Source organism: Trichosurus vulpecula, chromosome 8, assembly GCF_011100635.1.
Source record: "Trichosurus vulpecula isolate mTriVul1 chromosome 8, mTriVul1.pri, whole genome shotgun sequence".
NCBI lineage: Eukaryota > Metazoa > Chordata > Mammalia > Diprotodontia > Phalangeridae > Trichosurus > Trichosurus vulpecula.
Genome location: NC_050580.1, coordinates 94,631,694 through 94,658,623, shown reverse-complemented (window position 1 = coordinate 94,658,623; position 26,930 = coordinate 94,631,694). Strand labels below are relative to the sequence as shown.

The 26,930-nt window shown below is 36.0% G+C and overlaps 1 protein-coding gene across 1 annotated transcript in view; it reads right to left on the bottom strand.

Annotated features, from left to right (window-relative positions):
* Positions 1-15,727: 15,727 nt before the first annotated feature.
* FAM204A (family with sequence similarity 204 member A) overlaps positions 15,728-26,930 on the bottom strand; it is a 34,751-nt gene continuing 23,548 nt past the window's right edge. The window contains exons 7-8 of the mRNA XM_036734976.1: positions 17,137-17,243; positions 15,728-16,837 (exon numbers count right to left, since the gene is read on the bottom strand). Coding sequence (XP_036590871.1) covers positions 16,786-16,837; positions 17,137-17,243 — 159 coding nt within the window. The 3' untranslated portion in view covers positions 15,728-16,785. The remainder of the gene's footprint in view (positions 16,838-17,136; positions 17,244-26,930) is intronic.

Below are 26,930 nucleotides of genomic sequence, written 5' to 3'. Positions count from 1 at the left end.
TCAATAGGACTCAAGACACTTAACACATGTGGCCACACAGTTTAATAACACAGCAAAAATGGAAGGAAAAAGGTTAAATTTTCCTACATCAAGCTTCCAGTCATCTCCCTCCTATCTACTCCTGAGTGCCCTCCCCTGAGTGTGGCCAGGGAAATCATACATGCCCTCAAGTAATGGAAAAGATTGAGGGATGAGGAGTATATCCTGGATTCAGTCTCAGAATCATAAACTCCAACAAGGGGAAGCAGAGAATGTACAGAGAAGGAAATAGTCTTTCTCTGCTTGCCCACTTGTTGCTAGGATTCTTGAACACTGGAAAACTCATGTCCACGGACCCTAATCTTTTCATTACATCTCCAATCTCTGCTCCAAGATTTTGGTCTCCTCTTCAGGCTGGTATCCAGCTGTCTCAATCAAATGGTACCAGCTCCCGGCTCCACCCTGACCCCCTCCTTTTTTGGCATCCCAGACACCCAAATATAAGAGTCAGCTGATGTTTCCTCCCCTTGGCATGCCACTGTTACTTTCGTCAGAAACCCTAAATCTCAAAAGAATTTTGTACTTGGTTGATAGACAGAAGAGGTGATGACTATAGTGGAAAGTGCAATGAATTTGAAGTCAGAGGATCTGGGTTAGAATTCTAGTCATACACCTGTGTGGTGTTAGATAAGTAACTTCCTCTCTCTGGGTAACTTCTCTCTCTTCTGTCAAATGAGGGTGTTTGAACTAGATGATCAACTTTAAAGCCTATAATCTTTCTCAGACAAATTTTTATTTCTGTTGTGAGCCAGGGAAGAAACCAACAGTAGTCAGGGGCAAGAGCCAATGACAATGGAAAGGGAAGCAGGTGTGTGAGTCCCTGGAACCTCCAGAAGAAAAGAAAAAATCTGGCATGGTAGCATTCACCTGTAATTCCTCTTCCTGGGGAGGAGGCAGACTAATGGACTGCTTGAGCTCAGAAACTCTGAGCTGCAGTAAGGGTAAAGCTAACTGGTTGTCTAAATTGTCTGGAACCAATATGATGAGAAAGAGAGGGGAGGGAGGGGGGAGGGAGAGAGAGAGGGAGGGAGAGAGAGAGGGAGGGAGAAAGAGTGTGTATGTGAACTCCATGCTACACATGTTGAGTTGGAGGTGCAGACAATGTGACAATATCAGGCGGTGCTGGCTAGCAGGTAGCTCTCAAGAAGATAGTGGAATTCTACCTAAACTAGAAGTTAGAGGTGGCTGGCTATATAGATTTGGGAATCACATGCATAGAGATGATAATTGAACCTATGGAAGCTGATGATCTCACCAGCAGAGAGAAGGTAGAGGGAAAAGAAGGCCCAGGCCAGAGCTTTGGAGACCAAAGAAGAATCAGGCAGGTAGATAGGATGAAACCCAAGAGAAAACAGTGTCAAAGAAAACAAGAGGAGAGAGTACAAAGTGAGGAATAGAGTATTCAACTGTTTGAAAAGGTGTACAAAGCTCAAGGAGGAGGAAGACTTGGAAAAACAAATGGCCATCAGGTTGAGCAATTAGGACATTACTGGTGACTTCAGAAAGAATAATTTTAGTAAAGTGATGAGGTCAAAAGCCACACTGTATGACTGAGTAGATATCAAGGAAGAGGCAGTGGGTGTGGCTAATCTTTCTTGGTGTTTGGCAATGAAAGGCAGGATCAAAGAATCAAAGACTTTGAAGAAGTCTTCAAAGGCCATCTAGTCCAACCTTTACGTGAATAAGAATCACCACTACAGCATCTCCAAGGGGTCATTCGGCCTTTGCTTAAACATTTCTAGTCTCCAAGACCTTTGGAAGTATCCCCTTTTACTTTTAAATATTTTGCCTACAACTTTCTCTACTACTTCCAACAAGATGACATGTTCATGAGGGCTCTTTAGGGATGGAGGTAATGAAGTTTCCACTGATGTTAAGACCAAAGGTAGGGTGTCTACAATAGGCTATTCCCATTATGATTTCCTGCCCCATACAACTACTATAGTGTCTTGGGTTTCCCTAAGCTGAGCTATTCTACTGTTTCTTAGAGTCATCCCTAAGGGCTGCATCATGGGATAAAAGGACAGAGGAGGGCCAAAATGGAGTATATTTTTTATACAAATCAAATTTGGTTCAAGAAGAAACTTGGAGTGGGAAAAAAGTCACAAATAGGAAGCCTGAAGGGATATATACTTTGGTGGCTGAAGAATGGCCCCACCTGATTTGCACTGATATTTGGGGGGAACTTTTGGGGTTGACTGTAGAGTCAATGAATAATGACTAACGAATAGTCATTATCATATATAAAATGGTAGGGCCTAATACTTGTCTGCTTTTGACTTCCCAAGTCCCTGAAGCTGTACAGTGATCACTCTCATTTTCTATATCCTAGGGAAGGGTCTGTCCTAAGGAAGTCCTAACTTGACCTTCCCTTTAGTGACTAGCCCTTATTCTATGAGGCCTATCTGCACTCTCAAAAAAAAAATGCAGTTTCAAATTTTGAAGGTAATTCATAATCATAGCTCATATTTTTATAGCACATTAAAGCATGTGAAGCACTTGAATTATCTCATTTGACCTGATCCATGATGTGGGTACCATCATTATCATCCTCATTTTAAAGATGAACTGAGGCTGAAAAGATTAATTTACTTGCTGAGGATGACAACTAGTATCTGAGGGATGACAATGAGATCTTCCTGACTCCCAAGTGCAAGGTTCTTTCCACTACATCAAGCTGCTTAACTAAGTTTAGTGGTGACTTAGCTCCTCTACAGATTTCCAAACATTATTTGTTCTCTTCCTTTTTCTGGGTGTTTCAACATTCCCTTTCCCAAAGGACCTCAGGTATGCACCCCAAACATTAATGGAGCCAAGATTTTGAATAAAAAGTTTTTCTCTTGCCACCAGATGTTTTTTATCTATTTGTCACAGAAACTATACCTCCCATAAATTTGTTTCCCAAGCATCATTTCCATGTTCCTGTGCTCTCCTACTGTGAATAATGTGATTCTAGTTATCTACAAAAGATTTTTGTTGCCAAAGCCTCGTATGCAATCCCTGACAACCATGCTTTGCTGATAAAGAGATTTGCTAAGCATTGGGTATTGTTTGGGGGTGAAGGACAAGATCTCTCATGGAGCCTGGCATGCCAGTGAACTGGGAAGATCATTCAAACAGGATCACATTAATTACTATTTTCCCTTTCAAGCTTAAGATTCTCGGCCTTCATGTTGATGACCTGCAGGGCACCATCATTATGTTTTCAGTGTGATTATATTTGGCATTGGCAAATATGAGGCACAGTGACATGGAAGGTTTTTCAATCACAGAATCTCAGTCCAAAGGGACCTCAGAGATTATCAAGTATCTTGATTATCTTTGTATCTGGGCAGGAGCACCCTCAACAAGATCCCTGACAAGTGATCTTCTGGCTTCCATTTAGAGACCTCTGGTAATGAGGAATTCACTACCTCCCAGAGACAGCCCATTCTGTTTTTGGGTAGTTTCAATTGTTAAAAAGATTTTGTTTACACAACGCTGAAATCTGCCTTTCTGAAACTTCTACCCATTGCTCTACTTCTGAATTCTAGGGCCACACCAAATCTCTCTTCTATAACCCTTCAAACACCTGAAATCAACTACCATGTTTTCCTTCTCCCACCCGTACTTTTTGGAAAGTGTTCTTGTCAAACACCACCATCTGATACTTCTAACAAAAGGTTGGCAATAACCTTTTTACACAGTCACTGCTGATTGGGCATCTCGGGTCCATTTTCATATTAGTACCACTGTTGCATTATTTTTCTCATTTAGAAAATTTAAATTAAAACAAGGCAGATGTTTAATAGAAAAGGGAGCAATGGGCTAATGGTTGCCTAGCAACCATCAGACATGTTTTGCTGCTTCAACTCTGGAAAAGCCAAAATGGTGGCTATAATCTTCTATAGATTCCCTGGACAGCTCAAGTGTGAATGACAGTTCCTTCTAGGCCAAAATCACTGTCTTCTTAGTATTTGTCAACAACTCTCCCCACAACTGCCCCTTACTTATTCAAAAGGAAAACTTACGTATTATCACTTCAGCAACACAGAACTTCTCTCTCTTCCTTCTGATGTGCTATTGGAATGTTTTAAAAATACTTCACAGATGCTGTTTTCCTCCTTGAACCCTCACTTACTGAAAGCAAAACACTGTATTGGATGTTGCTTTAGAAACCCTTTTCTCTAGCCTCTTTTCTAACCTCATGAAAGACTTTGCCTATTAAGCATTCCATAGCTACAGAAATGTTTTTTCCTTACATCTTTCCTCATAATAAAATTAGGATGTTTCAGTGAAAGTACTATTAAGGTCCCAGTTGGCAAGGGATTTATCTGGATTTTTGTAAAGAAATCTGACAGCTTCAGGCCTCCCCCCCCATTTTCTGAAAGACATTCATATTGCCCTTTGCTGAAAGTTAAAAGTCTCTTGTTAAAATACTGGGCAACCTATGGTTGTATAAAGTCAAATAACATTAAAAGTGCTTCAATGGAGCTGGGAGAGGGAGTATCACCCCCATGGGAGCAAAGAAGGCACCTGGAATTCTTACTGGGGAGGCTAAACCCCCAACATCCAGAAAGCAATATATCTGGTACATTTCTAACTCAACTACTCCTGATAAACTAGGTGCTAAGGTTAGCTATTTCTTCACACCTATAATGCAAGAAGCTTGATTACTAGGGGGTAAGGGTAGAGTGCTAACTCATACAGAAAAGAGATGCTTTAGGGGAAGTGATGGAAAGAGGGCTTAAAGTGTCATGGTAGAACCAGAAAGGACCTTAGAGGGGTCTTTTGTCAAATTCTTTCACTTTACAAGAGGGAGTTGTCCAAAGTGATTCTGGAAGGTTTTTCAGCTCTTACTAAGCCTAAGGTGAGCAAATCAAATGGTGCACAACTATCATAGTCTTAGAGTATTTAAAACTAGAAGGAAACTTAGAGACCACCTAGTCAAATTCCTTCATTTTACAGAGGAGGAAGCAGGGTTAGTGTCAAGGCAGGGACTACAACTATGACCTAGGTCTCCTGACTCCCAGACTAGCATTCTTTCAGCCATGTTTTTAATCTTTTGCTCCTCTTGGGGTAGCAGCCTTTCTGAAGAATGGAACCCTGATCTTGTGACACGAGACTCAAGATGAACAGCTGGCCTGGAAGAGGGTGCTTTCGGTTCTTTCAGACACACTCTGTCCCTACCCCCTCATCTCCAATCAGAGTGAAGTCTGAGATGCTTAGGAAGCCATAGCTCAGAGGGAAAGAAAAGCTTCCTATTTGTGGTGGAGGGAAAGGAAGATACAAAAGCATCTACAGGAAAATACAGTTCTCCAACAGGGGCTGAGGAGCTGTGTTCCACCTTGCTTTCACAGAATCACAGACAGGGCATCAGCTGATTGAGGTCCTCAATTTCCAGGGTCCTATGATTACTGATCATATATCATAGGTGCAGTGCAATAATATCAGCTTCCATGGCTTATCATTTGAAACAGAAAGGAATGGAGGGTATAAGGGTTTCTCTCCAGGCTTCTAACATCCAGACTTAACTCACACTCAGCACCATCCACCATAATGTTAATACCCAGATAGATAAGGGGATAAGGAACATCCAGAAGATACTCTAAATGTAGAGCACACACTCTACTCCTAATTTTCAAGTTCTCAAATGCATAGGTCCATTACACTGGGCAAATCACATAAGTATTCTGGGTTTCTTTACCTATAACATGAGATGACTGGGATCCCTTCCATTTGGAAATTCCCATGATCCTGTCACCAGAGCCACTAAGCACTGTTTCCTTAGAAAAGAAAAACAAGAATGCTCAGTTTTGTGAAAATCGAATGACATAATGCATGAAGACCTTTGTAAACCATGATGCATTACATGCGAGCTACTGTGATCATCACTGTTGTCATATTGTGAATGCTGCTGGTTATCCATGCACATGGACTTGGACTTAAGACACCTTTTAGATCAAAAGCTCTTCAAGTACAGAATGAATCTCATTTCGTCCTTATCTTCAGCACCTAATACAGTGTCTTGCAGAGTAAGCACTTAATAAATGTTTGTTGAATTTAATAACATAAATTATAATATATGCATAAGTATAAATCAGATGAGGAAAAAAATCATTTCCAGCTGGGGGAGAGGAAATATTTTTACATAAGCAAATGTATCAGGCTCTGCATCAGTCAGCTTGTACTTTGCCAAAAGACAACCTAGCTAGATCTTTTTAATGATCCAGACACAAGTGCACTTAATATTCAGATCTTTTCCAAAACCAACAAAATATGAATACAAAAAAAAATCCAGAGAGTGTGTGAATATAAACAAGTAATCTGAATTTTTAAACATCTCCAGATAAAATGTGGTCGTACTAACACATAAAAAAAATTGGAAAGATACCCATTTTCTTCCAGTTCCTGAAGATGAAGTTTAGTTTTTGAAAAAGCTCTTACCATCCATAGCTAGCCAAGGCTAGCTCAGTACATTTTAATTCATATAAAGGTGTAGAGAGACAAAGAGAATCTCTAAGGAAACCAGGGCATTGGTCCCTGAGTTAGTCAGATCACTCCTGCATGATTTACAAGGTTTTTCACCTCAAGGATTGTTGGATCCACTTCTGGTAATGTATGAATTTCATAAAAATGCCTTCCACGGTGCACTAAAACATCTGAGGACTTCAATTAAGCCCTCTGCCTTGGGGAATAGAACTTTTATGTCAGCACACTTTGAATTTTTCTCTTTTAGTAGCGAGGCTGGAAAGGAAATAAGTGCCAGACTAGGATTCCAATTGAGTTCTTTGACACAGAACCTCTCTTTTCTTTTTAGAAAATAATAATTTATTGCATTACATTCGCAAATACATCTGGCCTGTTTGGTGTAATATACACATATATTAATGGAATTAGATTCAGTATTTTTGTCTACATTACAACTCTTTATCCCTATTTACATGATGAAAGCTAGGCAACAGTTGCAATGACTGCTCTCTCCAACCTCTATCTAAACTTTGGCATTTAAGGAGACAACATTGTTTCTGGGACAGAAGGATGGGGCAAATAGAAAAGAACTTGGGTTGTATACTAGGTTGTTTAATATTATTAGCTGTACAGGTTAAGATAGATCACTTAAAACCTCCAACACCTCAGTTTACACATCTATAAAATGGCTGAAGTTAGGTGTGCAGTGTAACTATGGGGCATAATTTGTGTTAGATACTGTTTTTAGTCCTAATATACTTTCAATGAAAACCATTAATGTGGCAGCTTTTATGCAGTCCACTATGCTAAGCCCTAAAAAACACAAAAACATTGATAAACAAGGTAATATTCTAGTTCTCATAGCTGGTAGTCTGGTAGGGAAGATAAAATCTGTACATAAAGAATCTATGTAATAGAATATGGCAAAGTGCATAAAATGAATAAGAAGGGCAATCATTTAAGAGTAAAAAAGTCTCGCTTTTAACTGGAACAGAACTTCACTCTCTCATAAGGATGTAAGAATAAAAATAAGACCGTGAGTGTATAGATACAGAACTTTCCCAAAGTGTCATGTAAGCATAGGATATTAGAAGGCTCATAGATCAAAGCTGATAGTGGGAAGGGCCTTTGGAGGCCATCTGGTTCAATCCTTTCACCTGAGAGATAAGCAAAATGAGGTCCAGGGAGAGTAAAGTGACTTGCCCAACATCATATAAGTAGGATATAAACTAGAGCCAATGCAACTAGAACTAAGATTCTTTTAAGCTTTTTAGGATAACAAAAGATTCGTCTGTAAGTTCTCTAAAATAGTCTTTTATTAGCAATAGTTCAACAACAACTCTTCCATTACTATTATCACTTATCAAAAGATCATTAAATACATACTGAGTGCCTACTATGTGCCCAACCCCACAGTATGTGTTGCAGAGATACTGCAAAGAACTCCAAGCCACAGTCCCTGCCCTTGAGTAGTTAAAATTCTAGTTAGAGGGAGACTCTTAATAAACATTTATTAAGCATCTGTGTACAGGGTTACCATGCTAGAAATGTACAGCAAATACATGGCAGTACTATAAATAAGCACCAAGTGTGTGGTCCAGTCTACAGGAGATCGAGAGGGGAAGATTAGGGTGGGTAAAGGAAGCCAGAAATGGCTTCACAGGCAGCAGGTAAGACTTTAGTTATTCCTTAAAGAATGAATAGAATTCTTATGGACTAAGGGGAAAGGGGAAGTTATTCCTGTTGAGGGAATAAGGTAAGAAAAAATGCAGAGACAGAACTTTTGGTGCCTATTTATGGAATAAGTAGAGTGCCCTAGCTAGAGTAGAAACATTATCTCTAGAGCAGATTATGTATATTTTTTAAAAATCTATAAATTGCTTTCTCTAGTGTCAGTACTACTCACAGGATGTAGTCCACTCTGGTGGAAGCTGTATATCTTTAAAATCAATTTACAACCCATTTGGTCTTCATGATTGTTTCTCAAAGCCCCCAGGCCATTCATGGAACCAAATGCTCCTCTGAGTTCTCATCTAGGAGGGCTCTGGTCTAGAAGTCACAGCTATTTCTAGATATATCTAGGCACAAAGGCACAAAGCCTCTTTCTCTCTCACTCTCTCACACACACACACACACACACACACACACACACACACACACACACTCTCTTTCACTCACACACACACAGACACACACACACTCTCTCTCTCTCTCTCTCTCTGACTTAGCTATCACTATTAAGCTTTAAGCTCAGAAGAATTCCCAGAATTTGGCAGTGGGTATTTTTAAAAGTCTAACAAAATCATGTCACTTTTTGTAAACCACAATTTGATATGAAGACAGGAGTTCTTAACTCTCATGATTTAGTGATACTCTCAGTGCCTTAAGTTTTCCTTCTCTAAAATGCAGCTATTATGTTGCCCTACCCTACCTAGTTCCCTAGGTTGCTGTAAGAATCAAGCAGTACATTATTTGTGAAAGTAAAGTCACAAGAGAGGCAAAATATTTTGATTTTAATTTCCTAAAGCATCTCCCAGTACAACCCAAACTGGAAAACAGTCATCTGGGTCAGTTATGATTCCATGCTGCCCATTGAGCCATTAACTTTAGAACTGACACACACCCTAGAGTTTAAGTGAAATAAAATTACTTGAGAACATGCCAGAATTTACAGATTAATATTAAACAGCCATCAGTAATTACAGCTTGTACCTTAGCTGTTTCTCAACCTTTAGTTCAATGAACAAGTATTAACTGGACAGACACACCTTTGCAAATTAAGAGTTGGGGAAAGATTACCTCACTCCATGCTAGTGATACAGAAGACCCCCTGTGGCAATTCAGTAAGAGCAGGCCAATGGCCTTGGAAGGTGAAGGATGAATTTTCAATACTGCAGCACTTGTTTGCTGCAGTTCTCAGAGTAGAAAGAAAACAGTCAAAAGAACATATATTTCTAGTCCAATATCCTTCTCCTGTTTCTATGCTATAGTCCCATGATAATAACAATAACAATAATAGTGAACATTTATATAGTCCCCACTTCGCAGTTAGGGCACAAAAGCTATAAAATAAAAAACATCTATTTCAGTTTGAAATGTTATCCTTGTTCTACTTGTCCTCAACTCCCTTCAAATCTTACAAATACCAGTAAAAATGTAATTCATTGTTGTCTTTCAGTAGTTTCAGTGGTGTATGACTCTTTGTGAGCCTATTTGGAGTTTTCTTGGCAAAAATACTTCAGTGGTTTGTTATTTACTTCTCCAGATCATTTTACAGATGAAGAAACTGAGGCAAACCAGGTTAAGTGACTTGCCCAAGGTCACACAGCTAATAAGTATCTTCCTGACTCTAGGCCCTGCACCCCATCCACTGTGCCACCTAGCTGTCCCCCCATAATTAATCATCCTCCAACTTTTTATAAGCATATCTGACATGTTCAACTTTAATAACATTGAAAGGATGGACAAATAGTAAAGTCTGTGCATTCATGTAACTGTAATAAAGACCATAAAATACAATTTGGCAATAAAATCCCAATACTATAGAATTCTGGAGCAAATTCTAGTAAACAATAGGCCTTCCTAATGTCCCCATTACACTAATAGAATGAAATATTATTTCTTCATGTCTAGCAAGGGCCTTCATTTTGAAACCAGACCCAAATTGTTAAAGATGCTTTTTTAGATTTCTTTATGGTAATTTTGGCCTGATATGTGTGGCTGCTGCTGGCCACCAGTAGTTTGTGAGATTCATGGCAAAATTCTCAAGGCATTTTCTGTTGCTTTCTGGGAATGAAGGAAGACACATCACAAATGCTATACTTTCTTGTCTCTTGCACTGAAGATTTTAGTTAATATAAAAAATACTAAGTTAAATCAAGTAAATTACATCATCTATAGGCTGTCTGTAAAAGTTCATTCAACAAGCATTTATAAAATGCCTCCTGCATGCCATGGATCTGCCCTTGAAAAGTCTATATTCTATGTAGACAAGACAAATAAGCATAAAATACATGCAAGAGTAAATATAAAGTAATTCCTAGGGGCAAAGACACCACTCCCTGAGGGGAGCAGGTGAGGTCTCATGTAGAAGGTGGCATTTGAGTTGAGTCTTGACAGAAGCTAAAGGTATCGTGTGGTGGAAGAGAAGAGGGGGAGTGCATTAAAAGGCATGTAGGCAGGGAAATGATGCAGAATGGTTAAGTAGGCTTGTTTGGCTGGAAGATAGCATATGTGAAGGGCAATGTGTAGTAAGCCCAGAAATAGAGACTGGAATCAGATTCTGAAAGGTAAGCAGAGTTTGTATTTTATCTTAGAGGAAACAGAATTTTGGACAGGCAAGTCAAATGTTCAGACCTGACCTGTTCAGAACGTCAAATTTGGCAATTACATGGAGAATTGACTAGAGTAGAAAAGAAGCTGGCAGGAGACCAATTAATAAGCTATCGTAATAGTCTAGTCAAGAGATGATGAAGGCCTGAATGAGGGTGGTACTTATGTGGAGAGAAAATGAAACAGATATGAAAGATACTATGGAGGTAAGACACGATTTAGAAAACAAAAAGATGAAGGATGGTTCTACTTGTATTTATGAAAACAAGTAGAGAATTAGGATTTGGCGGGGAGAGTAGAGGGAAGATAATGAGTTCTGCTTTAGATATGTTATGTTTGAGATGCCTATGGGGCATGTGATTGGAAATGTCTAATAGGTGGCTGGTGATATGGGACCAGAGCTCAAGAGAGAGAAGGGGATTGGACAGACAGATCTGGGAGTTGTCCGTATAGATAATTGAACCCATGGGAGCTAATGAGATCAGAAACTGAAGAGAAAGAAGGGGGCCTAGGATAGTGACCTGAGGTAAACCTATACACAGAAGGCAAGGCATAAATGACCAAAAAAAAAAAAGAGAATAAACTGCAAGGAAGTGGTCAGATAAGTAGGAGAACTGGGAGGGATCACTGTCAGGAAAACTCAGAAAAAAGAAGTATCCAGGAACACATGATGGTGGTCAGCACCATTAAATACTGTTCAGAGGTTTAGGAATTATAAAGACAGGAAAAAAAGGCCATTGGATTTTGCAATTAAGAAAAGATCATTTAGGTAGGGAGAAAACCTCTTGAGACATTTTCCTATAAATTCTGTCTACTTAGAAAAAATGCAAGTGATGGATTCAGATGCAACAAGACCCTGGAAACAGTATTTTAGCATAATTTCACACAGAAATACATGCTCTTCATACTCCTCCTAAGTAATTAAATGGCATTGGTGGCATACCATTAATTATTTAAAATACAAAGTAGTTTTGTGCTACATTTATGGAGCACTTTTGTTTTTTTCAAAGCACTTTCAGATCCTTTATCATATTAAGAAGGCACTGATGCCATAAATACCCAGCACTGGTTCAATCGACATTTGGTTTTGGAAAAGATTTACATGCACATACTTTGTCCAAATATTACTATTTGTTTCATGAAAGTCATGGCTAAGACTTTAGTAGAGTGTAAATTTTAAGCCAGAGAATAAACAGTTGGCTTGAAAAATACTAAATTGACATGCAAAGCATTTGTTGTTCTGCCAAATACTAAAAATAAAGATGACTTGTGCCAACATGGAAAACTTGAAGCATTTCAGTTGGTTCCAGAACCTTTGACAATGGAGGTGTCATAATTTTTTTCCTATGTATGACCTGTCTCAATGTCACCTGTTTCCACAATCTTCAACTTATCATTTCTTTAAAAAGTAAAACAAATTCCACAATAAAAATGGCACATTATTTGTAATATCAGCTTGAAACAGAAAGATTTTAGGGCTGCGGAATATGTATCATAGAAATTTTATAGCACTTTTCTGTAGCATGCTATGAGATTCTGAAGCTCTTCACCACCGGGAGACAGTGAGGTTCGAGGCTCAGGTCCAGCTTCTATGATTTCTCTGAACCTGTTTCTTCATCTATCACATAGAAACAAGAGAGTAACACTTGTACTGCCTCATCACAGGGTTTTGTTTTGTTTTTTTTGAGTACTAAAAAAGACAGCAGGTATATAAAACTTTGTAAACAAAAATATACAATTTATATGTATCATGTATTCACTTTAAATTTATATCAATAAACTTTCTTAGTATTTTACAAGTGAAACAAAATTTTACCGCACTAAATAAAATATAGTATTAAATGATACACCAAAAGCATGAGAACAACATAAGCAAAAGATACTGAAGAAATCAAATTTGTTAGTACATAAGTATTTATCTGAAGACTTGATATTTGACATTCTAAGTCAATGTCCAAAGTTAAATAACATTTTATGCCTGTCTCTGTCCTCCCCATTCATATCTGTCTGTCTCAAAAATAGAAGCATTTAAAACATGGAGTTAGAGATTTATGATCAGCTGTAGAAACCTGTTTAGCTACTGATTTACAACCTTGGCAGTGGTATTTAAGTCTGTCATCAGAACTAATTATAACTAGCCTTAGATTACCATACTCAAGCTCTCCTCTTGGTGAAAGAAATAGAATGTTCTACTGAAAAATCAGAAACATCCCGAGGGCTGCCAAACAAAAATGCACTGCAAACTTTAGTTCTCAGAATCAATGCTGTAAAGCTTGAAATTACTATTCTTTGGTAAGTTGTTTTAGCCTGAAGTACTTAAACAATAAATCAGCTACATTAATGCCATACCTGTGGCCTGAAACATATTAATCTCCGTTAACAATAACTGACATTTACATTACTAATTTAACTCCAGCATTCTTGGGGCAGTAAATGTATATGTAGAAGCTTCAGGAAGTAGAGTTATGACTCCTCTAGAATGTACCCTTCTTCTTGCTGAGAACAGTATGGAGAATGTTAATAGCCATATACGTGTGTAGCATGAACACTCTATGAATCATTTTGTTTTAAAAAAAATGGAGAAAAATTTCTTATTCATACGATAGAAAATGGAGGGGTAGCATGCCATAGAGAATCGACAGTGAGCTGGCCCCAGAGCCTGGGAGACCCAGGCCTTCTGCCTGGCCTCTTAGCCACACTGTAAGGTACCCTGAGCAGAAAAGGAGTTTGTCTGCCCTGGTAGGGAAAACTGCCTCATCACTTGCTCTCTACACAAATGAAATCGATGACTGGCTAAAAACATCCCATGTGGGATAATGCATCTGCAGAGGCAGCTCAAGACACTTCAGATAGTGCCCTGAGAGCAGGTGTGGTAGATTCTAGGTTATCCACTGATTGCTGCTGCCTTCCATATCACCTCTCCCACTTCTTTCCACTAAGAGACTATCATTCAAAAGGACCCCCACGCTGCCCCTACACTGGAATGCTATGGCAGCAGTGTTCAGGCAGCATCTGGGAGTTCTTAACTGCTCCCTGGCCCTTCCCCAGACCCAAGATGACTCCTAGATCCTATTCCCTTAGAGCCCTTTAACAAGTACCTTAAAACATAGAACTCTCTAAGGCTTCAAAAAGTAAGTCTAACACGGGAAATTTTAGGCAGCTGGGAAATCTTTGAATGGTTCAGCTTTGCAATACTTCTCAAAATCTTGCCACATCAGTCACTAAAGGTAAACTTGTGGGTCAGGAAGGACTTTTAGCCTTGAGTACTACCCCTGGAGTTAGGCAATACCTGAAGGAAATAGGCCTAAGGGAAGCAGAAAAAAGGAACAGGTAGAAGGAAAATATATTCCCTAGCCTTTTCATTTGCACAGGTTTAATGGTTTTCAAAGTACTTTTCCATCAGTGTTTTACTATAGTCTAGTGAGAGAGCAGATGGCAATATCGCCATTTTACAGATGAGAAAAAACTAGAGCCTGGAAAGATGAAATGATTTGCTCAAAGTAACACTGTTAGTGGTGGAACCTGAACTAAAAGCAAGCCTTCTGACTAGTCCTGATGACTAGTATATTTCTCTTTCCATTATATCACAGTTACACCAAGTACAGCAATCATTCATTTTTCCAGAAAATTATATTTTTAAATAATATTATCTGATAAATCAGAGAAATAATACCTGCTACTAAAGAAAATTTCCTCTGAACAAAATTTCAGATATTTCTTTACAGAACAGGTCTATAATAGTTAGTATTACAATATGCCTTATCACCTCTATTAGACATTTATAATGACTTTGAATATAATAGGGATTCTACAAATGGCATATAATTGTGCCCACAAAGATATGTCATGTATAAAGAGAAAAATAGAAATTGAAAAACAACAAGATATTCAGTTGAGATTCTTAAAATGAATTATAAAACTGGGTAAAAGATCTCTTGAAGTTCCCTTTTCTTAATGAATCATCATTCCTTAAATGGCCAATAATGACTTCTATGACCTCAAACAGCAATGAATCATTCCCTTTCTCCCAAACACAAAAAGCAACGTTAACACCCATAATATAAAACCTACTTAATGCTCTGGATAGTACAGGTATATTTCACTGTACAACTATTCAGGAAAAGTTACGTAAAAACCAAATCACACTGAACAGAAATTACAGCGCAGTCTAAAGAACACTGGACTGGCAATTAATAAGACCTTGGTTCTAAACCTGGTTCTGTTACTGACTATCTCTATGGCTTTGGCCAAGTTATATCATTTCTAGAGCTTTAAGTATCTGTAGCCACAAAACACTTCAGCTCTACTAGTCCATGATTCCAAGAATCTTTTGATATAATGTGTTAAAATATATCTTCTAAAAATTCAGATTTGTATATATTGGACTTTAAAAAAGGCATACCTGCATACCATCTACTTGAATATTTCATGTATGTTTGGTTTTCAATTCATAGTTATATTCACATAAAAAATCTGAGTTTGATTTTTCACAGTGTGAACTGTGTATAACCCCTGAGATGGTTTAGATTAGATAACTGGAAGTCATTCAAAGGAATTAGGATTATTTGGCCTCAGAAGACAACATTAGCTGATGACAATGGTGATAAGCTCTTCTCCACCTCTGAGAATTGAGACCAACACAGTGATATGATCTTTTCTTTTGGAGAACTTGATGCAAAGAATAAACACCCATCTGTGGGATGGTTTACGTACTCTCTACAAGATCTTTTGAAGTTCATTTTAGAATTCTGCAATGCTAGCATATTTTCATATACTCTGTAATGACAGGTGAGATTATCTTTCAAGGGATCCACTCCCCAAAATAGAAGTGTGTGTGTGTGTGTGTGTGTGTGTGTGTGTGTGTGTGTGTGTAAGAGAAAAAAAATGGAATAATCCAAACCATACATTTAAAGAATTTAAAACATTATTTTCCAAATAATATCAAAATGATTACTTATTTACCAATATCCAAACTTCATGACTGACATGCCATCTAAGGAGAACATTAAAATTCAAAGAATCACTGGGATAAAAGAGACAATGAGACATGAGTAGTCTATGCCTATTCTCAGGCAGAATTTAAACCAAAGCAAACTGTATGACATTTTTCATCCTCAAAGCTACTTAAAATACTCACTGAAAAAACAGGCAGCCATAGGAAAAACAAAACAAAACCCAATTTTCTACAATAAAATATCACTTGTATTAGAATAGGATGTTTCTTGGCTGGTCTGGTTATATGCTTAGGCATACTTATAACCTACTTACTAACAAATAAATATAATTATTTAAAAAAGAAAATTTATGAGGAGTTTGTGATCATAAATATTTCATAAATGCTTAAGTTACATAGATCTCAATTGCTAAATATTCATCAAATGGTGGAAAAGCAAATGTATACAATATATAAATTTACATACAGCAAATACGCTGTATATAAATATACTACTCCAATAAAGTTCAACTGATGCCTTATCAGTGCAAGTGATCCTGAGTCCTGCAAGGCTATTACAGTGAGTTTGGGCAAGGCTTGCTTACAGAGTATGTATGTTCTGATCACCAGACTAACCAAGCTTGTTAAGTAAAGGCCATTACTAGATGGAAGCCACCAGAAGACAAAATTACTTTGGTCATGGCAATTTAAAAAATACTGTTTTCTGTGGCAGAAAGAGGGGTTTCAATGTGAACCAATAGCGAGTACATCCATATCAATGATTTCTTTAATACTTTAAGCACTGATGCATGTACACATTATTTTCCTTATATTTTTTCTTAACTATATTTTCATATTAAGAAAAACTAATTTTTAAACAAAATAATACATTTTTTTTAAAAGGTTGAAAAAATAGAGAGAACTGACCCACTAATCTGATGTTTACTTTCCCTAACTGGTATCAAATTTAGCTGGCTCCCTTTGAGCAGTAAGATACCAAGGGTGTTAACTTTTGAAGGATGAAGGCCTAGTTACATATATCCCATGTTGCTTTTGGTTTCCCATCTCTTCTTTGCTTCAAACCTAAAATAAAAAGTACAAACCACATGTTCATTATTAAAGCAATTAAATAATTAAAATATTTTTAACAAGCAATGAAATTATGTCAGATTTGTTTTAATCTTTCAAATACTTCATCTGTTACAAAATATTATCATTCAAGATGAGGAAAAGCCTTTATATTCACAAAGTGATAAAGATTAGGTAATGATATTTGAAAAATAAATCAAGATTGTAGAAGTATGTTAAAAACATACTGGCAATATTTGTGTGATTTGTATGGCTATAATACTAATTATAACCTAAAGCTTGAAGTGACTTACCCCCATGCAAGTTTCTTCTTTTTTTGAGCCTCTTGTGAAGTTTCAGCATCTTTTTTAGCTTTTACAAAGTTGCGGCAAGCAACAGCTTTGGCAATTTTTACCCCAAGCTAAAAGAAGGCAAAGGAAAAAAAAAACTCACATTATAGCTAATACAAGAGCTACTTTGAACCTAATTAGAATTCAATTATCCAAAATCTGAGAGTAAAAGAAGAGATCAATTTCTACATTTTAGGGATGCTTGTGGCTTTGAAAACCTTTACATAGATGTAGTAACATTTAGGTCTTAAATCATTCTTCTTCCCATGATAATCAAATAGAGTATAATGAAAAGACTAAAATATTTACTTTCCAATACAGACTCTTGCTCTGTATCAGGCTAATCTTTATACCACATTCTGCATACAACAATGGTTTTCCCTTCTTTTTCCCTCGCTCATGTTTTCTACCCTTTACTGCTAACCTAAGCCCTCTCCATTAACTGTTTTCTCATTTCAGCCTATAAAGACCTCTCTTATTCCTCTGAGCTAGGTATATACAACATACTTCCATCTAATTATATGCTATTTCATATTGGTTTCTTGTTGCTTCATGTATATATCTCCCAAATCAAACTATAAGCTTAGGTGCAAGCACTTTGTGTGTTCTACTCTTTATATCTCACAAAAGCCTAGCATAGTGCTAGCTATTGAAAATGTTTCTGTGATAATATAATGTGTGTGTGTGTGAGCTAATATAGTACATATATATATATATCATTTGAGTGATAGTATAGGCCACTCCTATCAAAAATAAAAAAAAGATTTTAGCATTTCTATATATATTTACATACACATGTACAATTATAATATACATTACTATACTAATAATTATGTATATTATAAAAGACACAAAAGACATGAGATAAAGTGAAATATTTCATACTAGAGTCAAAAGGTAGCAGCCCCTGGAACTTATTGGGGGGTAGGGGTTGGGGGAGGAAGAGGTTACATAATCAGACTTACATCTTAGGAAAATCACATTGGCAGCTGTGCGGAAGATGGATTAGAATCAGGAGTTAACTTAAGATAAAGACCAATTAAAGGACTATTTCACAATCCAAACAAGAGGTATATGATGGCCTAAGCTAGAGTAGTGGATATGTAAGAGAGAAGGGGATATATAAGAGATGTGTCAGAGATAGAAATGATAAGCTCTTGCAATTGAATGGATACATGGAGTAAATGAGTAAGGAGTTGAAGCTAAGGCCAAGATTAAGAATCTGGATGACTAGGAGGATGGTGGTAGACTCAACAGAAGAGGGGTAGATTTAGGGGAAAAGATAACATAATATCTTTAGCAACCCATATTAATCTCTGCTTATCCTATGTGACTCAATTTCTCCTACCTGAATGAAAAAGTAGGGCAGGGTATTTACTCTCTGCCGAGGGTCCCAGAATATAGAACCCATTCCTTGGGGCTAGTGATCCGGAAGAAAGGTGTGAGTATGGTGGGAAGAGGTAGATAGGAAAGTGAGTAGAGTGGGAATTTTACTTGAACAGTATCTAAGGCAGGTGTCTAGGCTGAAGTTAGGCTATAATTGACCTGAGGGGCTGCTAAAGAAGGGGAGAGATTGGGAACATGTAGAACTACTCAGGAGTAGAGTAGGAGTGCTGGTCCACAATGGAAGAAGGGTCTGCTACAGTGCTAGAAAGAAGTCCCAGGACTGACTATAGCAGGAAGGGTGGGATGCAATCTATCTTTCCACCCTTTGAATGATTACTCCCCTCCTCCCTGCCCCTTTATACCCCCCACACTTTGGAGACCACTGGTATAGTATGCTACTCATATGGTTTTCTTCCTTAGAATACAAGGTACACATGTGGACCAAAATCGTTTCAATGCACTGCTCTTTGGTGTTATCTTTAAACTGATATTCATAAAAGGAAATCAAGTGCTAACGGTAGTTCACATAAAAAGATAGGGATTTTCAGCATACAATTGTCTCAATAATTGCCTGTCAATGGAAATAATATTACAATCAAAATAAGAAGAGGAAAATTTGGTCAATACTAGCTGGCAAAGCCACCAAAGAAAGAAATGATTCTGATTTAAAAGACAGCTGAAGAAGCAGGCTAAATTCAGCATTTATTCAAAATGCTACATCAATGCTACAGGACCTAATACAGATGCTACCTTTCAGCCAAAGTAAAGTCAAACTCCAGAGTAATATCCATAAGAAGTCTTGGATGATTTTCACAAGAAAAATTGTAAGTGATTATCTCCAGAAACCCTTTATACTTTTTGCTCTATTTTTCTTTTCCTATTCTTGGCAGACCCCAACACTTAAGTCAGCGGGAAGATACTTACAATTTTAAATAACTAAATGATGTTTGGTACATCAGTTAGCTAACAGAAAGGAAACTTCAGAAGAATTTTGTGGTCTAGTTTACAGCTAAGCTAATTTACCACCACTCAAAAGTTATACTCATTCCCTAATGAAAAGCTCTCATTACTATGGAGAAAGAAGTCTAAGCTCATGCCTACTAAGCTGGCTACTGTGAACTGATTGGAGCTTGCCAGGTGAGTTTTCAAAGTTCATAAGACCCACTGTCATGTATATGGTTCACAAAAAATCATGAAGATTTTTTAAAAATTTGGATTTCATTTCACTGAACTCTAATGGAACTTCAGTATATTCTACTGTTTTGCCAAGATCCCTGTGGGCACTGAATAATTGATAAGTGAACATGTTGCTCTATGAAAAAGCACTTAGAAAATTTCTATCATGCAACCAAACTCAGCTTATAATTTGTGTACTTAAAAAAGTTAAATGATTTGAACCATTAATAATACCATTTGCCATCAACAAAACAATGAAATTCTTTTTTAAGATTACTGTAAGTCAAGATGTAGCTCAATACCAACATTTTAATTGATGGAAGTTTCTCAATCTGTGCTATCTGGACCATGAATAGACAAATCAGAGTACATATGACTGTGTCAGGACATGCAGTTATTTGATTTAAATATGACTTGATCTTGACATAGTCTTATACTCTAACAATTTAAAAGCTCTAAGTTTCCTAGCTACATTAAACCCAATCCAGGATGATACTTCACCCAAAGATTTAGAGTACATGCTTTTTAAGACAGTATAAACTTGCTTAAAATAATACATTATAATGCATTAAACAAGTATTGGCATGAGAGGGCTCCATCAATTTATGAACTCTGTAAATACAAGAAATTGACTGGGTACACAGACAATGCATTCAAATAGTTCTGTTCCTTTAAGGTCAACTTCTACCTGTGTTTTACATGAGTTAGTTTAAACACAATATTCTGCACCTAATAAACACCTAAAAAAAGCATGCTGTCTCTGTTTTCACAAAATTTAATGACAGACCCATTTGGCTAGTAAAGGTAAGGAAAAATCAGGGTATTCTTTGTACACTTAAAACTTAGTATTCTTCACTTAGTTCTCTGCACACTGAAAAAAACATTTTAGAACATAAAGGTCTAAGATCCTCTATGGAATAGGTAGTCTGGGGAAAAAGTATTACATGAGGCAAGATGACCAAGTTCTAATTTTCAGAACATGAGAAGAGATGCAATATGACACTATTACAAATAAATATTTTGTGCAGACTCAGGGTTTCCCTTTACCTCTGGCTAACACTTGTACCTTCATGACCCAACCTAAAAATCACAAAAGCTCGGTCAATTGCCTTTACGTTAAAAACTGTTTTGGGTCATTAGACAACTTAATAGCAATACAAGGTAAAAATAAATAAGAAAATATGAATAAAAATATACACAAAAATGTTTTGTGTAGCTAAAGTATCAGCATTTTCCATATAGAACATCCAATATTTTGCTGCATTTTAATTAAGGTGTCTAAACATTATCACAAAGAACTGCAAATTGGTCAGAGCACGCAGTAAGGAAAATTAAGCTCTAAAGGCTTTTTATCACCATATTTCAGGAACCAAGGGTGTAAAATGTTCTAATTTGGGATATATTAAAAGCCATAAAAGGTCTTTCAAAAAGATTAATGGTACTTTGCTTGGATTTAAGATAAGGGCTTTAGCTGGTTGGAAAAGCAGGGCCCTGGCTAGACCCTTGAGGCATTCATCTTTACAGCCACTTGGAAGATTTGTAAAAGCGTCTGCATAACCTCAAGCAAACGCACTGCGACATTTTTTTAATTCCTTTCAATTTTACAGGTTTAGAGTGTGTAAATCATATTGGGTAGTAAAACAGATATAATGGCTCATCCTTGTAACATAGTATAGATTTTTAAAAGACAAACTTTAAAAATCAAATGAGTTTCTCTGTAGTAAAGTCTTGCCATTATAAAGTTTGCTGATAATCATTTGAAGCATCTGACTTGAACAGCTTAATCTAGCATAGCTGTAAACTTCTTATCCATTTCAGAAAATATTTTACTCATCTCAAAATTACTACCTTGTAACTAACAGATTTACGAATCTCCCTACCACCCCCACATCTCATAGCTTTTGGACACTTTTGAGGCACTTATTTAAAAATACCAATTATCATACTTTAACTTTTCATGGAATAATAGGTCTCTATGAAAAATATTTATGCCATTCTCTTTTGTTCTTTAATTAAATGAAAACAGATGTTTTCTGAAGTAAAGCGGAACCATTACTGGAGCACTTAAAGTGTTAAGGTCTTTAATTTTTATATCAGTTTGGTCTACAATTCCTGATTGTCTTTACTCAAGCTCAACATTAATGTCAAGCAAGTTACCTAGGAGACGAAAGAGATCAAAGAGACAAAAAACCCTCAAATGTCTGATTAATCAAGCCTGCAAACAGCTTATTTCTTTTAGCCTGCATGCAAGTATGAAAATGAGATTCTGGGAGCCGAACATTGTGCAGATTTGTTCATTCTTATCAGAACAAAGCCAGCGGCAGCTTATTTCATGGATCATTGGCACTGTCATCAGTGCTACACAGAACGGGTGACAGCTCCTCATTTTGAGGCTTGAACAAAATTAGCAAAAAGTCGGCACAAATTAGCCTCTCATCTTTTTAGTAATATGACATTATTCATTTACTTTTTATCCAATTTTTAATTTTTTCTTTGTCAGCTATCCCTTTCTAGTGTTTCCTGCATGGTATCATAAAATGCTTTCTAAAAACAGGCAGAAAATAGCTGAAGTTGAAAAAATTATAATACAAAGTTCAAGGCAGCAAAAATGGAAAGCATTTCCAGTGACTTATATAAACATCATATTTTTTGCAACTTTCAAAACTTTGCACAAATGTTGATGTGTTTAATTTGGAATGTTATGTAGTTAAGGGCTTTTATGCAATTAAGAGGCAGCTTATAATATAGAATAAAATGTACATAAATTCAGAATGCACTTTAAACATTTAATAAGATATGTATTGTGCTAAATTCAAGAGATGTTAAATGGAAGATGCATATTCACACTGGTCTTGTCATCTATGGACACCTAAGAGATGTCCCAAGTTTTTATATTATCAAATAAACATAAAGGAATCCATCCTTTTAAGTGCTGGTTTTAATGGAATCATTACCTCCCTTATTACAGAACGTAACTTAATTTCATCATGGGATCATGTATACATGTACAAGGATATGTGTTTTACAGCAACAACTTTACAATAACTATCACTCAAAATGAGCCATTTGTATTTCAAATTGCATTCTAATGCTTTGAGTGTTTTAAAAAAATATTATCAGAATATATATGAATTGCTCAGTTAAATGAGTTATGAAATGCCAATTCTATATGGTTTTTGAAATGGAAACAGTACCCTTTCAATCATGCACTCAACATTGAATTCACTGGGTAATACTTTGTATAGCATCTATATTAATTATGGTTATGAAGACTTCAAATTATATGTATACTACATTATGCTACAGCAGAGGAAGAAAAGATGTTTTATTATTTAAGTCACTATTAGATATAGACCTTTATATTCAAGCAAATTCTATTCATAAGGGGGAAAAAAGCATTAAAAAAATTAACCATAAGCTGTTAGATGCTTTACACAGTCCCCTTATAAGAAAGACAGTTTTTTAAAAAAGAACTGTAGTACTGTTTTCAGCAATTTCTTTATCTCTGTTCTTCTAAGTAAGAAAGCTTATTAACAAGCTTTGAACTTAAAATCACATTTACAATAATGTGCCATCAACAGTTTTATAAGCTAATTAGAAAAAGATTAATTAATGACTGGCTGCTAATAAAATGGCAATCATGAAGAAAGAAACCAAGGGTGCTAAGCTTCAACTACCACCAATTAAGAGCTAATTACAAACAAATTATATATGTGTTTTGCTGTGGGCTTTAATTTACTAAAATGGTTTTAATTAAAAGAGAAAACATGCTGATTAATTGAACTGCAGAAAAAATCTACAGTATAAACTGTGCTTTGTCTGTCTCTTTAATTAGACTTGTAACATCTGAAATCTTTTTTTTAAGGTTTGTTAAAAGCACAGATAAACATAATTAAAAGAGAGCATAAGGAATGCCATTCTAGGTGATCATCCAATCATATACCAAAGGTTAGAAGAAAACATTTTTGATAAAAGGAGATATTTTCAAGCATACCCTAGGGAAAAGACTCATCCTTAACTAAAAGTGTAAATTTTTAAAAAATATTACAATGTTCTAACTTTTATGCTATATAATTAAAGTTCTTAAGTAGGAATTAAAAAAAAAACCTTTTAAGCTAGATGCAAAGGAATGTAACCAAGAACACCCCTTACCTGAATATACTCATATAAGTCTCTATTTGCTGTGCTAAAAGATCATCTTCTAATTGAATAATAAGAGGTCTCTGAAGGACTTCATGGACATGCCATATATGCCCAAGGACAGAAGAAACGCAAAGGTGAAAAATGAAATAACCTTTTATGAGCCTCCTGTCCGATGGCTAGACTGAAGAATAACTAATAGATGAACTCTTATTTTAAGAAGCACTGACAATGATCGAGGTCAAATGAAAAGTGATTCAGTACTACTACAGAGAAAGACAGACAGACAGATACACAGACACACACACCTTGAAGCTTCTAGCCAGTGAAGAGCTTATCCTACAGCTTCTTTTCCCTTCCACCAATTTACTAGGTTCATCCTCATCTACTGTTCCTCATTAACACACCTAAAAGTAGCTATTAAATTTAATTCCTTAATAGAAACTATTATAAACATAGAGAAACAGCATCCACTGTTAAGACAGATTACATCTCATAAAAATAAAAAGTGAAATGCATCTCAGCAGGGTGATTAAAGATTATCTGATAACCTTGTATATGTATTGGTCACTTAAAAATCTTTAAAAACTTAACATTTTACTTTAAAAGCTCACTGCACATAGGATATTCATTAGCATCATTAGAATTTGCAACATAGTTTCCTCTCACAAAAGCATAATTACAAATTTCCTATTTTAAATACATGTATACATGCTTAACTTACATTTAATGTATTTTACAGTATTTGTTCAACTTTAAATGGTAAGCAATCACAATTGTTATGAAATCAGAAAGATATGATAGCCATTATAATTTTAGAGATTGTGAAAATTCATTAACAATAACTTAATTGGGATATATTGTTCTGCTTCATGTTTAAACAAAATATTTTACTCTGGAAATATTGGCTATTACTATATTTTTACATGTAGGAAACGGGCATTAAAGAAAGGAGAAAACAATTTTGCTGCTTTGATTTTAGGATGAAGGGCTTCAAACAAAATAATACACTTGCTTCACTGAAATATCTGACTTTAGTTTCTTTTATTTTCTCAGCTTCTCTTAAGTCACAGTCCTAAAAATTTGCTGCTTTAGAAATATCACTTACTAAAATGCCAAAAGCAACTTTACAGTTAATCATTTTAACAGCATTTTTCCTGTTTAGGAGAATTAATAATACTTCAAAAAAAGTGACTGTATTGGGCAATACTACTGAAGGACTTTGAAAGGTAAGCCTAATGTCAAAATTGTTTTATTGTTTAGGGAGTTTTTGCCTTCATGTTTAGACAATGAAATCTCAACAAAAACCTAAGAAAAGAAAAACAAAAGATCTGCATTAACCAGAATATTCTCAGAGTCACTTGTTAACAGCAGTCCACCTATATACATCCACCTTAAACTAGCCTTCCTCAGAGAGGATGCTAAGATAAAATTCTGTAGCTTTACTTTACACCTCCAATCAAACCACTTTCACAGTTAATGTGAAGTTGTTCTAATAATATATATGTTCACATAGTCTAGCCTGAAAAAAAAAATCATTTGTCCAAATCTTTGGAGCATTTAATTCATTTGAGTATTAAAAACTTAACCTAATCATGCTAAGCTTAAGGCCAAAAAATTTTTTCCCCATACTATTTAAAAGGTCAGCATTACTATCTTTATCATAAAGTTTGCTACTGAAGAAAATACATTCTGGCAGTAAAAATAATAGACTCAAACTTATTTCTATTTCCTCAAAAATATTTTAGAAATTAATGACAATAACTTGGTTCTTTTAATATCATTTATTCTCAAGATACCTTGGTTATTCCTAAATAAATATTTTGCTCTACAGGACAAAGGTTGGAAATTTTATCATTAAATACACAGGGGAAGAAGTCATTGCCTTAGGTATTCATCTATATAAGTTCAAGCAATAAGAGCTTTAAAATATGAACTGCTTTATCATATCTTTTTCCTTAATCGAAGGCTTTCAGCTCCAGCACAGATGGCAGTGGATTACAAGGGAGAGTATCTCAAGTATGAATATTAATACTTTGTAAAATGTAAAAGGAATAAGATGGCTACTCTTTCTAGGATGCACAGGAATATTACCTATTTACAATGCTGTATATAATACACAAGTTTATATTTTTTTGAACAGTGAATTCAGTTTTAGCTAGTGTTCTGATTAAACACTATTCTGTTTCAGTAATCTATAGAGTGGCATTAAGTAAGCTACGGGGTATAATCTAAACAAACTTTAAGGAAGTTCACAGGCAGCAAGCCAGAGTTGGGGTGTGTTTACGTGATAAACTATTACAATCTCTCTTTCTTTGGTCATTCTATTTCTAATACTGTATTAGTAAAACTGAAATCAATCTTAGCACTGCATTAACTTGGTGGAGGTGTGACTCATTTGATGACAGAAACTCACTGTTCTGTTGCCAAATAGAAAGCTGGTTTTGATCTACAACAAGCAGAAATGCACAAGCCAAGAGAAAAATTCTGCTTCCAAAATGTACTATTCAACCTAACTGGTTTCCTCTTTTTAATTAAATCTAGACTTTAGTAGTTGAAATTTTAAAGTACTGATTTCTCATTGGCTGTTATGAAATTAGAGTAAACAATTTAAAGATAGTTTCGTGTCAAAGAAAACATCAAGAGGAAGAATTTCAAAGTCAGGTTTTACTAGAACACTTCTTACTACCCATAATAGAATGTGCCAAAATAATATGAGACTTCAAGTTAGTAGATTACCAAAACAATTAGGTATAGTTAAAACAAAAAACTCCTCAGGGTCCTTAAAAATTAGAAATGATTCAATATATGAGACACACAAAAGAACATGGCCATACATTTCACCTCTGCATATCCTCTCTATCCACAACTTTCCCTTTTCCAAAATAAAAAATACTTGGATATTAAGTGATGACCCCAAAATATCCTACATTGGGGAAAAAAAAAAACCAAAACACCCTTCCACAATACAACCATGGCTTCAAATGTGTGAAGTTGAGCCATTCCCCAAACCTGATGATGTACATTCCTAATGTTATCATGAATTTTAAAGCACT